The sequence below is a fragment of the Emydura macquarii genome, unplaced genomic scaffold (genome assembly GCF_026122565.2).
Source record: "Emydura macquarii macquarii isolate MOO-44397 ecotype Brisbane River unplaced genomic scaffold, CSIRO-AGI_Emac_v2 contig_1263, whole genome shotgun sequence".
Taxonomy (NCBI): Eukaryota; Metazoa; Chordata; order Testudines; family Chelidae; genus Emydura; species Emydura macquarii.
This window is the reverse complement of record NW_027131400.1, coordinates 1639176-1656486: the sequence shown is the minus strand read 5'-3', so window position 1 is coordinate 1656486 and position 17311 is coordinate 1639176. Positions and strand designations below refer to the sequence as shown.

Below are 17311 nucleotides of genomic sequence, written 5' to 3'. Positions count from 1 at the left end.
TGGATCTCAAATATAGAGGCACCAACTCTGCAATTATGTAATTCCAATGGTGCCAAACATTGCCCAAAGAAGTAAGAAAGGGCAGCAACTGTTCCCTCCCTGAGATTACAATACTAGTATTGCCAGCTCTCAGGATTCATGAGTAACAGGAGTTTGGCCTCTAATGAACTCAGTTACCCAATGAGGTGAGGAGCTCCAGTCATCATTTCAACTGTCCAGGGAAAACCACCTCTGGTTTACTGACCTCCCTGCAGTCCGGTTGAGAGCAGCCACTCACAGCTGCTGCAGGTGCTGGCACAGATTTCTCTCCCCTTCTCTTGGGTAGCTGAGAGGAGTTTTTGGATAAGGGAGTAAGGTTGTAGAGAGGGAACAGCCATCTTGTTCTCAGGAGAAAGCAGCAGACCTGGGCTGCTCTGCTCCCCACTCCCCTCATGTGAATAATAAGTTCTCTCTTCTCTGCTCCCCGCCCCCATTCTCTCTGACACTGCAGCACCTGGCATGGGAAAAGGGAGAGAACCCCTTGGAGCGGCCCTACCTGGGAGGATAAAAACCTGCATCACTACAGACAGAGCAAACACGGGGCTGGAGGGCAGGATAATAACTTACTGGGAGCTGAGGATACAGAGTTGATGCAACCCCCAAAGTTCAACGTTCATGAGATTGGCCCCCAAAAAACAAAAGATCTTTCTGTAAAAGAAGATAATTTTATGGTTTTGGTCTGTCTTTTGATTTCTGAACTTCCTCTGCCCATTCCCAGTGTGCGTTCGTACGTGCATGCGTGGGTGTGAGAGAGAGAGAGAGAAAGACACACACACACAATTAGTGTTGCTCAGCCTCCCAAATTTCTGGAGTGAGGTGATTTTGGCTCCCATTGCAGGAACTCCCACTGGCTGCATGATGGGGTGGCAGTTCCAGTTTCTTCCCAAACCCCCAACATTCTAATTAATAAATTCCATTTCTCCCCCACAGTTCCCAGATCAATTCTGTCGCCTCCACCCTCTCCACCCCCCGCAGCCTCCACATCTACCTGATTCCCAGCCCCATCAATCCTGCCACACATCAGTTCTGGCCCTAGCCCCACCACTCCTCTCCTGCAGTTCCAGGGCTTCTTCAACCCCTTCTCCTCCTTCCTAGGTTTGGTGTTGCAGGAAGAGAGATATGTAGATATCAAACTAACCCACTGCTCAAAGGAAGGAAGTTCGGAGGAGAAGGCAGGGCTACCCCGAGCTGCTGGGCCTTCTCCCACCTACGCTACCTCAAAACTCTACTGGCTACTGAAGGGAAGGAGCAGAGTTCTCCGTCTGTCTGCTGCAGCAGTCCTGATTGGCTGCTCTTCCCCAGGAGGGGGGAAGCTTCTGGTATCAGATTAGCTCCAACCCCAGCCAAAATTGCATTCCTGGCAAAGAAATTGAAGAGTTGGCAATACTGTTGAAGTGGAGGCTGGAGCACAAAATTAATTGACGCACTGAGAAGAAGAAGAAGAATGATGACGAAGGGGTAAGGTGGCCAAAATCGTATTTCTCACTATGCATTGGCAGTGTTATTTTTCATGGGCCATCTGCAGGTTGGGTTGGGGGAATTCAAAAACAGGAAGTCAGCTCAAAAGACACTTTTTTTTTTTTTTTTTTTTAAAGCTGTCATGATTTTGGGCCAATCTCATGAATGTTTTGGTCCGACATGATTTTTGCATTTGGGGCTTGGCAATACTGGAATAGTAGTTGTGGAGGGATTGCTGCCGCTTGGCAATGTGCCTAAGGGTTGGTGTGGTAATTCTACCTTTTATAGAACTCTAATTAAGGGATAACACCTAATTAATCAGAGGGTTAACTTCGCCCTTTTGGTATATCGATACTCCTTTTAGCACCGTGCAGAACACATATACGACATACCCCTGTAAAATGAGTATTAATAGCAGTGTAGATGGTGAGTCATGGCTTAAGCGAGGAGAGCAAAACCATGCCTGAACCCTGTGGCTATATACCTTACATGGCTGGAACCTTTCACCGCTGCAGGGAATGACTCCAGCAGTGGGGAAAGGCTCTCCCTACTGCTGAGTCTTTCCCCACTGACTCCCCTCTGCCAGAGCCTTTCACTGACACATGAAGCTACACACCGCAGTATGGACGCAGCCTGCTTTTCATTGTGTCATGTTGTTACACATACCCTACATGCTCCTGGGAGAGGTGTACAGTGTAGACGTAGCCTTAATGATATGGAAGTGGGAGGAAATTTTTAAAAAAATATTGGGTGTAGTTTTGTGATCTAACTGAAGGAGGTACAACAAAAACTTGCAGCCTAGGGGGAAGAGAGGCAAGGTAGCTTTAACCACCTTTGTGTCCTTCTGATTCTGGGCTGCCACCTAAATTACAACCACCCAAAGCAAGCGGTCCATAGTCCTCTACAGGCCCACTGGCCTGCCACTTTCAGCCACTGGTCCCTAAACCAGAGCTTATAGCAGGGGCCTTGTAAAATAGCCTGTGGATTACTCAGTTCATGCATGAGGGAACTCCTTCTTAGCCAGATCCATGGTCCTTTTATGCTGCTGGATCCCAAGAGGAAGAAAGTAATATTTGTTGCAAAAATGAAAACAACATTCTAGGGAACACCTCATTAGGGATTAAACCTCTTCAAAGTTGACAGCCTCTGTATTATTTGTACATTTTCTGTCATTCCCGCAATTATAAGAGAATACATTTGAACTAATGCTAAGCAAATGGGATATTATACATGTAATTGTCCATTTGAGTAATGTATACCTTTTCAAGCACGTACATACACACACACTCATCCTCACCCCACCTACAAATTCCTTTAATTCCATTAACTGCTAATGGGAATTTTGCATGTGCAAGGAATATAGAGACAGGCCCTCTGGCAAAAGAAAAGAAGAACAAAATCTCCAATTAATTAGAAAAATGCCATTAGCACCAAGCAGATATTTCATAAAATGAAATTTTTGTCTATATTTAAAGTGAGAGGCAAGAAATATTTGCTAACATTAAATTGGTGGATTATGTGTGTATTTGTTAGAGAGACAGATTTATTAAGGTGGAGTAACAAGATAGTGTTAAACATTAACCAGCTAAAATCAATTGAGGTATCAAACCCTCCCACGGAAAACCCGTGGGAGGGGCCCTAGAAGGAAGCAAACCTTGAACTTTTCCCAGATTGTTTCATGGAAGAAGGAAGGTTCCATTCCTAGGCAGATCTCAAGGCCATTTTTGCAAAGGCCCTGGACTCTTATTCTCATGCTCTCCCGCAAACTGATTACTTTGCAACCCTATTGACAGATGCCCCAATAACTAATCTCCCCCAAGTGTGATTCTCTATGCTGATAGGGCACTGTGAAAAAAATGAATGCAGCCTCATGCATTCACATTTTGGGTATATTTACTGCTTGTGTACAGAAAAGAAAAAAGGTCTGTATCTTTCATACCTCTCCCTATACACTTCCTGGCTTTTCCCCTTGTGAGGATCCCTGGATTCACGGATCGTCCTCTGTATGATGGAGAAGAGAGAGGGGGAAAACAGTGCTAAAGAGCAGAGAACAGTGCCAGAGGCAGCTGACCCTTCTCTCCCCACCCTCCCTTTGAATGGGGAAGCACAGGAACCAGCCTCCTCAGTATCCATCTGAATGATTAGACTGAATCACAGAACTGAAATACAAGATCATAATGCAACTGTAAAAAAAATGGCAGCTCTTCTGAATTTTAGTAAAGAATTCATGCAGAGAAAGCCTTCATGCCTCACTGAACTCAGGGTCACTTCCTCATTTGCAGGCTAAATTCCATAGGCATCTATCAACTCACTCATTCACACACACATGCTTCTAACAGAGCTTGCAGAGACAGAGTCTTATTCTGGAACCTGCCTGAAAACAGAGCTAATAAAGGCACATATCTGTAAAAGTCCAAATAAAAATTAAGCGTAATGCTGAACACACTGGGTAAACAAGCTAGAGTTTGTAGACATTTAGCACAGGAGGAATTCCAAAATTATTCGTTCCGATCTCTTTAGCACTAGTCTAAAAATGCAGTATTTTAAATAGCAAGACAATAAATAGGCCACATATCATGCTACTCACCTCGGCAAGAAATGCCTTGGCTGTCAATGACTTGTTTGCAGATACTACAGTCTTTGGGTTTTTTAAAGGTCTTGTTTTTGAAAGTGTGAGAATTTGAAGCTAGGTCTTCAGGCTGCAACAGAGGAGAAAATGTCAGAGCTCTTGTCAACTTTTGAATGTTACCCCTTAGATATAATAAAAAATGAAATATACAAATAGCCAAAACAACCACTACTTATGAAAATATTACATTATTCTACAGTACTCTTGCTGAATCACTCCCAAACACTGCATTGCATGGTTAATATTTTAAACTATTACTGAACAATTCTTTATTACTTAATAACTGATTAAGTACTGGTGGTACTTGTGTAATGTCACCGGATGTAATAACAACATTTGCCTATGCGTTATCAGTAGATAACACTTCCATTCTGAAATGAGAAGGAGCCTGGAAGAGGCTTCCTTTTGTTTTCACCTGGAACAGCTTTCTCAATTCTCCAGTAGAAATGGTGCCAAGAGGAAAACATGAGGAAGCAGCAGCAATACTCATGCTTTCGTAAGGCTCAGGACTGGAATCTAAATTGCATTTAATTGTTAGGAGCCAAAATTGGAAGAAGATAGCGCAGCACCACAGGTTACAGACTGATTACCTGCCTGAGGGACAAGCTGTAATTAGTGCTGGGCTTGATTGCCAGCATTATGCGATTTCTCTTTTTCAAAAAGCAATCTCTCTCTCTTTCGCCATTTATTTATTTATTTATTTACCACACAAGAAAATACTCTGAGCCTTAAATCCAATAGACCTGCAATGGAGTTATTCTGGATTTGCACCAGAATAACTGAGACCAGAATCTGGGCCTCAGTGTGGAAACTCAGCTATACGGACTTCACATATTTCTCATAGTTCACCATTTTTACTCTGTAGTGACAGCACAAACAGCTATACTGTCTTCCACACCCCATGAGATGTAAACTCACATCAGCGTTCAAACAGCAGCCAAGGGGATTTTTGAGACATACTAAATCATCATGAGAGGAAGAATTTATTCTGAAAAAAGTGAATGATAATAGTGAATCATTTAAGAACACCTTACTAGATGCCCCAAAAGGCACAATCCCACAACTGAAAAAGAAGACTCCGCTGGTTAAGATAACAACCTAGTTTAGAGGGGAAGTTAAGGCAGCTATGAAAAAAATATACAAAACAAATGGAAGAAAGGAGAAATTGATAGTAATGAATATAAACCAGAAGTTAGACACTCTTAAAAATTGATAAGGAAAACAAAGGGACAGAAGGAGAAATCTATGGCCCACAGAGTTAAAGACAATAAGGAGTTGTTAAAATGTACTAGGAACAAAAATAATCCTGACAATGGTATTGGTCCATTGCTCGATGGAAATGGTAAAAGAATCAATAATGCAGAAAGGCAAATATTTCTGCTCTGTATTTGGGGGAAAACAGATAATATAGTCTCATTATATGGTGATAGCACGCTGACCATTCCACTAGTATCTCTGGAGGATGTTAAACAGAAACTATTAAAGTTAGACATTTGAAAATCTACAGATGTAGATAACTTGCATCCAAGACTTTAAAAAAAGCTGGCTGAGGAGCTCACTGGCCCATTAATCCTGATGTTCAATAAGTGTTGGAATAACGGGGGAATTTCAGAAGACCGGAAAAAAGCTAATTTTGTGCCAATTTTTAAAAATGGGATGACCAGGTGTGACACACTGTACCCCAAGTACACCCTTATGGTGTGACTTGTGTACCATTCATGTTCACCCTTATAATGTAACTGTGTATTGTCTAATGCAAAGCATGTCATGTCTAGTGGAATACCATGGGTCTCCGGCATCCAGGGGGCCAATTCTTTCCATTTGCACCTTCCCGTCGGCAGCAGCAGTGGCAGCGCCTGCGTGGGTAGTCTGTGCATATTTCCCGCTCTCCCTGACTGCTGCCCCATTGGCGGTGATGCCTCATGGGGGGGGGGGGGGGGATCTGTGAACCCATTTCCCACTCTTCCCCCCCCCCAACTGTGGGGCTGGTGGGTGTGGCTGGGAGCAGGAGTGACAGGGACAGATGCTCCAGACCGCCCGGCAGTGGGGGCAGGGCGTGATGGGGTCTGATCCCCACAGCTCCCTCGTTGTGCCCAGCGTGGGGGTGGAGGGGCCAGGAGGATGCTTGGTCCCCTGCAACGGGAGCCCTCAGCCACCAGCAGGCCTGAGCTGGGGTCCACATGGCCACAGGGCACTCCCTGCCTGTGACAGCAGGGGGGTGTCTCCTCCAAGGAGGACTTGGCCTGCACCTCCTCTGCCCAGGCCAACACCAGGGGCATGGGACCCCCACCCTCCCGCTCGGTATTCCACTGGTCATGTATGGTGGTTTTGGAATGCTCATGACATACTGAACATTATTGTTATGGTAGTATGTTTCCTGCAATATCATACACATGTACAGAAATGAAACTCTGCTATGTAATATTCCCGAAATATATGTCTCATATGGCTGGAATAGATCCAGGCAAACACCATGCAAAGTGAGGGTTCACGCCTTGCAGAGGCATGCACACAGGAACAGTGGAGTGGCCTGAGCACCTGATAAGGTGATGCTCATTTGTCTCAAGTGGAGGAAATCATGCCCATTGACGGACATGGCCGATCACCTGACCCCTAGGGGGTGACGAGGAAACATGTTAAAGGCAGAGGCATCTTTGTCTCTAAAGCTCTCCCGTGGAATCCATCTAAGAAGCCAGAACTGACAGACTGCCCCCGGGGAAGAGGATAGAGAGCCTGGTTGAAAGAGTCAACCAGCCTGTGTGGTAAGATAGCATCAGAGACTGAAAGACCACTAAAATATTAAGTTTAGTTTATAGAATGTGAGTTGTCTTTTAATTAATTGTGATCAAACCTTGATTCACACTTTTCCAGCTTATAGTCACTTAAAATCTTGCTGTAATCAATAAACTTATTTGTTTGTTTTATCTAAAGCAGCACATGTGGATTGAGTGTGCGTAGAGACTTCACTTAGAGTGACAGAGCTGGTGCATATCAATTTCTTTGATAAATTGACAGACTAATGTAATGAGTTTGCGGGTGCAGTGTACAGCACTGAACCCTATAAAACAACAGATCCTGGGGTTGCATTTAGGACTGGGGGTGTTTGCTGGGAGTCAGTCCCATGAGCAGCTGTCCAGAAACGCTCCTTCACTAGGTATGGGGCCGATTACTCGCAGAAGGCTGGGGGTAGGCTGACCCAGGAGTAGGTAGTTCACACAGCAAAGCAGAGTAAGTCAGGGATATGGGTGACACAGCTACACACCAGTCCAAATTGCAGGGGGGGGAACGTCACACCAGAATAATTCTAGGCCTGTCCTAAGATTATAATAATGGCCATCCTGGGTCACACCAATGGTCCATCTAGCCAAGTAGCCTGTCTATGACCATGACCAGTGCCAGATGTTTCTGGCAGTTGGAGGTTTAGGGACAACCAGAGCATGGGGCTGTGTCCCTGACCTTATTGGCTAAGAGCCATTGAAGGACCTATCCTCCATGAATTTACATAATGCTTTTTTTAACCCAGTTATACTTTTAGCCTTCACAACATCCCATGACAATGAACTCCACAAGTTGACTGTGTATTGTGTGAAGAAGTACTTCATTTAATTTGTTTTAAACCTGCTGCCTATTAATTTCTGTGGGTGACCCCTAGTTCTTGTGTTATGTGAAGGGGTAAGTAACACTTCCCTATTCCATTCACAATTTTATAGACTCTGTCATATTCTCCCTTAGTCACCTATTCTCTAAGATGAACAGTCCCAGTCTTTTTAATGTCTCCTTGTATAGAATCTGTATCATTCTAATATATATATCAGTCAGCCTGATATCAATCCTGGCCAAGATAATGGAATGGCTGAAATGGAACTTGATTAATAAAGAATTAAAGGAGTGTTATTTAATGAATGAAAATCAACATGGGTTTACAGAAAATGAATCTTGTCAAACTAACTTGATTTTTTTTTTTAAATGAGATTAAAAGACTGGTAAGGTAATCATGATGATGTAATATAGTTAGACTTCTCTAAGGCATTTGACTTGGTATCACAAGACATTCTGATTAAAAATCTAGAACAAAATAAAATTAACATGGCATATATTAAATGAATTAAAAACTGGCTAAGTAATAGGTCTCAAAATGTAATTATAAATGGGGAATTGTCACTGAACAGGTGTGTTTCCAGTGGGTTCCTCCCAAAGGAATTGGCTCTTGGCCCCATGCTACTTAAGATTTTTATCAATGACATGGAAGAAAACATAAAATCATAGCTGATGAAGTTTGCAAATGACACAAACAACGAGGGAGTGGTAAACATTGAAGAGGATAGGTCACTGATTCAGAGCAATCTGGATCACTTGATAAACTGGGCATAAGCAAGCAATATGTAAATATATACAACTAGGAACAGAAAACGTAGGCTATACTTACAAGATGGGAGACTCTATTTTGGAAAGCAGCGATTCTGAGAAATATTTAGGGGTGGAGGTGGATAATTAGCTGAACACGAGCTCCCAATGTGATGCCGTGGCCAAAAGAGCTAATGTGATTCTTGGACGCATAAATAGGGGAATCTTAAGTAGGAGCAGAGAGGTTATTCTAACTTTATGTTTGGAACTGGTGCGAGCACTGTCAGAATACTATGTCCAATACTGGTGCTAACAATTCAAGAAGGAGGTTCATAAATTGAAGAAGGTTCAGAGAAGAATCATGAGAATGATTACTGGATTAGAAAACATGCTTTATAGTGATAGTCTTAAGGAGCTCAATCTAACAATCAGATGGTTAAGGGGTGACTTGATTACAGTCTATATGTATGTACATGAGGAACAAATGGGCTCTTCAATCTAGTAGAGAAGAGTATAACATGATCCAATGGCTGGAAGTTGAAGTTAAACAAATTCAGACTGGAAATAAGGCACACATTTTTAACAGTGAGGGTCATTAATCATTGGAACAATTTACCAAGGATTGTGATGGATTCTCCATCACTGGCAATTTTTAAATCAAGATTGGATGTTTTCTAAAAGATATGCTCTAGAAATTACATTGTGGAAGTTCTATGGCCTACGTTATACAGGAGAACAGACTAAACGATCACAAGGGTCATTTCTGGCCTTGGGGGGGTTTATGAATCTCAATTCTAAGAGGATGTTAGTAGTTTATACATATATCCTACTACAAGGAACACACTCTAACTTTCAGTTAAGTTGAAAAGGACGGACCAAATCAGTCAAAATATCTAAGTTGGTTGGCAGCAAAACTGACACAGCATTATATCCTTGGCATAGGTTTAAACTAGATTACAATTACATCTACAGAAATAGCATTCACCCAAACATACTCAAATACCAGGCCAGGGAGTAACAGTCATTATTTACTAAAGGACAGAATCAAACAGCTTGTATACATTTTAACTCTCACCATATGTTTCCACTATGTAACTGCTACAGTGAGGTAGGGTGAGGTTTTTGAAGGGCACCATAGGCTTTAGATCTTTGCATCAAAGATTCAAGTAACCATCTTCAAAAAATTCAGTGCAGATAATCATCTTCTCGAAGACAAAATTCTAAAAATGTCTAACATTTCTATATTTTATTTATATATACACACACACACGCAGTTATCTAGCTTGAATATAACTAAGCCATATGTTACTTCTAAATTGATTGTTTTTCTCTACTGCTCTCCTATAGTATAAATCTGATGATATGTTACTCTATTGTATTTCTAAGAAGATGTGAAGAAAATGCATCCACGTGTGTTTATAGAATCAACTCTTTTGTATCAAAACAGTAAATGCTTTTTATTTTTTCCCGTTTGGGATAAGGAAAAATCCGAATCCCCAAGAACAATCCACTGTATAGCTCCCAGTTAATAGAAAACTATAAACAGAGGGTCTATAGCCTGTAAGCATTCTACACTTCAGACCCCGCACCTATGTTGAATTTTACATGGACAGTAAAAACCTCTTAGCACAACAACAGAACCATATCAACCTAAAATATGTTTGCTCACTTCCTGCCTGAAGTCATGCAAACATAATTCCTGTCCCTCTTTTCTTTAAACAACTTACCAACCAATGCTGCAATTTCCTGAAGTTTTGTCTGCTCATTCTTGTACTCTCAAAGGTAGTTTTAAATCCACTATCTGATGCAAGAATTCTTCCTTTTCTCTTTTAAGACTAGAAAGAAGTGACCTAAGAGCAAGAGGTTTCTCAAGTTGCTGTTCCCACGCTGCACGCAAACACGCACACACGCTGCTGCTGCAGCAGCAACCCTTCAGGTGGGAGAGACTGAAAATCTTGGTAATTATGGCTCCAGAAGCACAGACCCCCTTTCAAGTTATTTTTTTATGGGCTAAGGAAATGCCCTACTTTGACCTCTTCATATGGGAAGCCCAAAAGGAAAGTTCAATTAAGTGATGACTGAAAGAGTTCTTTATGATGAGGCAGGGCCCCTGGTTACAAAACATTTACAGAGCCCAGCCACATATCTATTTCTGTTGGATAGCAACAAAATAAATCAAATGGCTAAGAAAAAAAAGATAGTCAAGGGAAATGCAAGAGAACATGTTCTCACCACCACCGCCCCTAATATGAACTATTCATTTTGACTTTTCCCACTTTCCTTCCATTTCCCTATCTATACAGTAAAGTTCCATACAGTAGCCAGTTACTTACATCCACAGCAGAAAAAGCAAGGAGGAAAACAAGCCCATCAAGGTGTTTTTTGCTCTTTATGACTGGAATTTCCAAATATTGGAATCTCCGTGACAGGAAATTACACCGCCAAACCCAAAGCACATGAGCTGCTTTTATTCCTGCCTTGAACTACTTCAAGTAATTTCCCTCAGTCATAAATAACATTTTCAACTTTTTTTGCTTTCTAAATCAGCACACCATGCTCTCTTCAGGTTTCATTATCAGAAAACTGTTTAACATTGCCCTCTGTACAGAGACCAAGTAATGGAATATTATCTATCTGTAATCTAAAATAGCTTTTAGAACAGCAGCTGGTTTGACTGGCATTTTTTGTGGCTGGATGGAGTGACTGTAGCAAGATTCTTACTCAAAATTACCTCTTCACAACAAAATACAGTGAGTAAACTAGGAATCATTTTCCAAAAACAGCAAACACACCAAAAATGCCTACAAGCATGCAGTTCTTTTATGGCAATTTTAATGTGACTAATCTGCTAGAAAATGTGCTAGTGACTCATCCTTTTGAAAGTATATATAGTATTTGAGCTCACTGACTTTCTTTGACTTGACGTGGTGGTATGCATGTGCGGGTATATACAGACATGAGTAAATATATAAACCAGTGTAAATCTCATTATGTGACAGAAGTTGCTCCTGCTATAATAGCAATCGGCACGGAATACCAGAGAAGTTTATATGTACTGAAGTCAAGGTAGTCCCTTTCTCAGTGTCATAGATTATTGCTATAGCTACTAATATGCAACATAGATATCAACAGTGACATAAATGTGAATTGTCATGTAACTGGCTGATAACTTTTCATTGTTATCTACTATTACAAATTAACTTTGGAAAGATGAATGGTAATAATAATACTTAGCACTTAATATCCACAAACCACAAAGCATTTCACAATGATAGCTAGCTGATCTGAGATGAGGAAGAGACTTGGTCACATTTATGTCACTGCCTGAGCTGGGAACGGAATGCAGCTCTACTGGCTCCCAATCAGTGGCCAGGATACTGCTTCTCCTCCTCTGTGATACCTGTGACTCAGACTGGGACATGTGCTATATTTGGAACTGCTCCACTAGGTGAGCCAAAGGGGAATCACCATCCTACTCAACCGGCAGCAGCTGCACTAAGCCTTTATCCTCGGGAAGCCACTCAGTCTAAGATATTTTAAGATGGAGCCATACCACTGCATGACATCAAGAGGCAAAAGGGGGTAAAGAAAAAGGGGGGGAAATTGCAAGTATGTTCAGTGAAAAACTGCTTTGAGAAGCTATTGTTTAAACAGTACAAGAAAACATCATATTTAAAAAATAGAGGTTCAGCACTCTATTATTATTTCAATGATAGTCAAGTACCAAGATCCAACTGTGCTAGGTGCTATCCAAAGTACCTCACAGTTATAGTTGACACGGAGGTTTGCAGTTATACTAGGGTTTAAATCCCTCTGTTCAGTATGAAAACCAATACGTATCCACAACAATCTTACCCCACCTACTCTTAAGGTATAGCTGGAATGTTCTAGAAAGTTACAAATAAGTCTACTGAACGGTTGAGGAGTTGGAAGGCCTTCAAAACTATTCTTTCATGAAATGTGCACCTGAAGTCCAGTGCTGCTTTCAGATCACTTTGACGTACAGATGGCTTGGCTTCATCTCTTGACATGTGACATATATGGAGTTCTAAACAGAGGTCCACTCATAGGCTTATTTCTTTAGAAATATATCATTGAAAAATAAGGCTGTTGGTCATTAAAATTTTAAGCACAAATGTTTCAGTGCTTCAGTGTATTAGTGGACTATGAAAAAAGTCCTACTCCATAGCCAGTCCCTCTCCTCAGCTCCCAGCCAGTCCAGGCTTCTGGCCATTAACTCTAGCTCTCCAGCTGCAGCTCTCATACCTTGGTTACAAACCCCCAAAACTCAACTCTGCTTCCCCAGCTACAAGGCAGCTCAAATTGGCTCTCACTGCTGCTACTCCTGGTCTTGACTCTGCAGCTCACTGCTCTGCGCTAGCTCAAAGCACACTTAAGAGTGGAGAGGGAGGGAAGGGAGCAGGGCTGCATCTGGTTTGGCTCACAGTGAGGAAGCACGTCTGAGACGCGGCAGTTGGAATAGGGGACCGAAGACTGCTAAGAGCTGATGTAAAGAGCTGATCAGAGGAAGCCATTTGCAGTGCACCACAGCAATGATTTTATTGCTCTGACAAAACCAAGGAACTATGCTACATATTCTTAAGCACCATTTACTGACACGGTATCTATTAAGTATCGTACATTCATAGACATCTCTCACTTAAACAACATTCCTATAACAAAGACAGGACAAACGGCTGAAGGGAGGTCTCTGGAGCTGGAGAGCCAGTCATACAATCATATGTGCTCTGTTCAAAACTTTACACCCTCTGAAGAGAAAAGCCTTATCTGACACTCAAACTTTCTTTGACTGATGCTTTTCAAATGAAGCAGCAAGAGTACAACATAAGAATATAATGGACGAATGATCCATCTAGCCCAGTATCCTATCTTCCGATAGTGACCCATGTCAGATGCTTCAAAGGGAATGAACAGAATAGGGTAAATATCGAGTGATCCATCCCCCGTCATCCAGTCCCAGCATCTGGCAGTCAGAGGTTTAGGGACACCCAGAGCATGGGGTTGCATCCCTGACCATCTTGGCTATTAGCCAATGGTGGACCTATTCTCCATGAACTTATATAATTATGTTTTGAACCCAGTTACATTTTTGGCTTTCACAACATCCCTTAGCAATGAGTTCCTCAGGTTGACTGCGTGTTGTGCGAAAAAGTACTTCCTTTTCTTTTAAACTTACTGCCTATTAATTTCATCAGATAGGTTACATAGCACAGTTCGTAGTTCTGCAGTTTTATATTGGAGTTCTTTCAGAACTCTTGGGTGAATACCATCTGGTCCTGGTGACTTCTTACTGTTCAGTGTATCAATTTGTTCCAAAGCCTTCTCTATGACACCTCAGACTGGGACAGTTCCTCAGATTTGTCACTTACAAAGAATGGCTCATCTTTGTGATCTCCTTCACAACCTCTGCAGTGAAGGCTGAGGCAAAACATTCATTTAGCTTCTCTGCAATGCCTGGTCTTCCTTGCGTGCTCCTTTAGCACCTCAATCATCCAATGGCCCCATTGTTCGTTTGGCAGGCTTCCTGCCTCTGATGGACTTCATTTTTTTCTTTTTTGCTATTAGTTTTTGTGTCTGTTGCTAGTTGCTCTTCAGATTCTTTTTTGGCCTGCCTAAATTATACTTTTACACTTGACTTGCCAGCGATTCTGCTCCTTTCTGTTTTCCAGAATTTGGAATAATGCCCTATTTTACAAGGGAGTGAAAAACTTTGAGCTCCATCCAGGGAAAGCTTGGGCACATCAAGTTTTAAATGTAGCACATATGAACATCAAAGTTCTCCCTGGCTTCCTGTACCCTCAGCTAATCGCAAATACTTCTTCCTGCAAACTCACCCCCATGAGGAAGGAACTAAATCTTCCAGCCATCTGGCAACCCTATATGTGGGATGGGGGTGGCATTGCTTGAGGAGAGGCAGTGAGCAGGAAAACCAGGGACATGCTGTTTCATAACATTCCCTGGGCAGCCTCTTCCTGCAAGGCTATTGGGCCCACCTGTGTGGAAATTCAAGTTGCCTTCCCTTTGCCATTTCATAAGGGACCGTCTTCTGTACTTGAAATAAAGCTCCTGCAGGAAACAGTGTGTTTGGCTGATATTTTGCTCATATTTTAGGCTACAGCTTTTGTTTTATCAACCCTTCAGATTTTTATTTAACAAATCCTCATGTTCTACAAAAAACATGGGCTTGTGTAAAAAAGACCCAGTAGAGTCATCCTTATTCTAAATACTGGAAAAATCTCTCTCTACCTCATCCCCATCTCATTGGAAAATAGGCACTTGTTCTGTGTGGGCCAGAGACACAAGAAGTGCCTGTAAGAATCAAAGGACAACGTGTCAGGAAAGCTCTTTTTTTGTTGTTTAATGAACTGGCTTTGTCATCTCAAAGGCTGAAATCCTGCATGTATATGGCTCCCAAAGAAGTGGACTATTTTTTTTCAAGTTAGTGAGATGGGATGCGTGCATCCAAAGAACTGAATTTGGCTCTTTGATATTCGAAAAATGAGGCCGAATCTGACTACAGCTGACTGAGCTTCATCTTTAATTCAATTTTCTAAGAAAAGCATTGACAAAGATATTGGAAAGCCAAAATCTACACACATACACATGTGTACACTTTAAATTGTCAGGGTTTTGATTCTTTTATTATAATCCTTCTGCATCTAGAATCCTTAATCCACCTCTGACCACTGCAGATGTAATCTCACAGTTGCATTAAAACACCAAACAGGCAAAGCATGTGCTTCTCTGGCTGTATTTAGATCCATGCATATTTCCTCCCTCCACCATTGATCATCCTTAATGAAGCTGTTCACGGAAACAGCTAGTGTGGGGGGGTGGGGGAGCAGGACTGGGGTGTTCAGGATCATGAAGAAACCTGCCAGCCCTACTTTCTCTTCTGCGCTGTCATGACACAGTGCAGGAACTCAGGTTGCTCAGTACCACGAAGCCACCAATGGATGCCTCTCATGTTAAGCAGCATACCCAGACAAGTAGAGTGGTGGTGGGGGGGGGGAGGAGGGGGAGGAGAACAGAGATAAACAAAGAGAAAATGAACTGATGCAAGGAGAGACAGCAGGAGCTGTGTGCCAGAGCAATGAACAAAGTGAACAGCCGTGGGGGGCTGAGGATGCACACTAGTCAACTAATCATGGAGAAGTAGGAGGCTTCAACCAAAAAAAATGTAATTAACGACTTTAGCAATCTCACCTGGACTGAAGTGTTTCACAACTGGAGTCTTACGTTAAACCCCACATGCCTCCTTAAGAAAGACATTTGAAACCAATTTTTCTGGGACTAGCTTGTGGGAGAGGTTCTGAACATTGCTATCTTGTTTCTCTGAGTACATCTTTTCACCTCATTCCCCCCAAGGATGCAACAGGGAAGAAGTATCTATAATAAAAACAAACAGGCATAAAAGCCTAGTAAACTGCATTTGTTCAATGGTCCTGTGCTCTGTATATGAAGTGCACCCATCAGCTCTTTGACTAATGAAAAGTACACACTGAAAGTTCATAAATCATGGCAATACTGGTCTTTGAATCAAATGCTACCTTCTCGGTGCTTTTCCTATCCAGTGAAAATCTATCTTAAGTGACCACTCTAAAGACCATAATGGACAGTTGCTTAATAATAGAGGGGATCTAATAATAGTGGAACACAACTGCACTCAGTACTTCAAGGTGGTCTCTTAAGACAGGAGGATGCCTGCTAAGGGTGGACTCTGGTCCAGGCATCAGTTTTGCCAGAGCAATTTCTCTATATGCTTGGAAGTATAAATTGATTTGAAATATTCTCGGCCAGGCAGATTCCCAGCACCTTTGTGTCCCCTGAGCACCGCAAAGAGGACAAAACCTCAGCCACAGCTGGTCAGTTAACATTTTCTCTGGGGGAGTGAATTCTCAACTAGCATAAAGCCAGCAGAGCCAGCTCCTGCGCCAGTCTCTCCCGGCCCAGGGAGCATTAGCAGACAGAGGAAGCATGACGAAGTGAGGTGGCAGATTCTCAACTGGCTTACTGCCTCCTAGGGACCCCCGCCAGCTGCTGTAAATTAGAGCAGCCTAAATTATGTCAGGTCTGGAGCATTTTCAGCATCAGGTGGCTGTCATCAGATCTCTGAGCACCCTCATCTCATTCTTTTGCCTGAGCCAAGCACATCTTGGCACAGGAGAGAATGTGACCCACCTCATTTTCTAGTTATATTCCATCTCTTCTAGGGACATTTTTAATAGAAATTCCTTAACAGTAAAGAATCCAGATACGGCAGCATCAAGAAAGTATGAAAATGTTACCTAAAAAGTGTTCTCTTCCCAATGTACTCAAACATCCATTTTTATTTTACACAGGCCACATGGACTCAACTAAGGCCAGACTAAATCAAAATCTTGCACTGTGCCTTGGTCCCACGTAAGCCCTCAAACAGAGCTGAAGTCAGACTTAATGCATGGGGCCTTGCCGCTCGTTCTTTTGGGAAGAGAAGAACTTCACCCCATTTGAATGTGCTTTGGGCAATTATTATTAGTTAATAGCTGGTAGAGCATCAGCTAGGTGCTGTGCAGACGGGTCGGAAGTTCTCAGAGAACTAATAGTCTAGGTAGCGTACAAACCACAGGGTGAAATGGGGGAAGTGCAGTGATGTAAAGCCATGCAATTGAATAATGAAATTAACCACATGCTTTGTTCATTTCCTTTATTAAATGCATTTTAAAAATATCATACTTGCACATCTTTTTCAGAGGGTTAAAAGCTAGTATCTCTGTGGGGGGTGAGACAGGCAGGCTAGGCTTTATAGTTTCTGGTTACATAGTGTTTAAAGCCAGAAGG

General features: G+C 42.3%; 1 protein-coding gene across 1 annotated transcript in view; it reads right to left on the bottom strand.

Moving 5' to 3' along the window:
* TNS3 (tensin 3) overlaps positions 1–17311 on the bottom strand; it is a 338094-nt gene that overhangs the window by 243615 nt on the left and 77168 nt on the right. The window contains exon 3 of the mRNA XM_067550332.1: positions 4085–4196. Coding sequence (XP_067406433.1) covers positions 4085–4196 — 112 coding nt within the window. The remainder of the gene's footprint in view (positions 1–4084; positions 4197–17311) is intronic.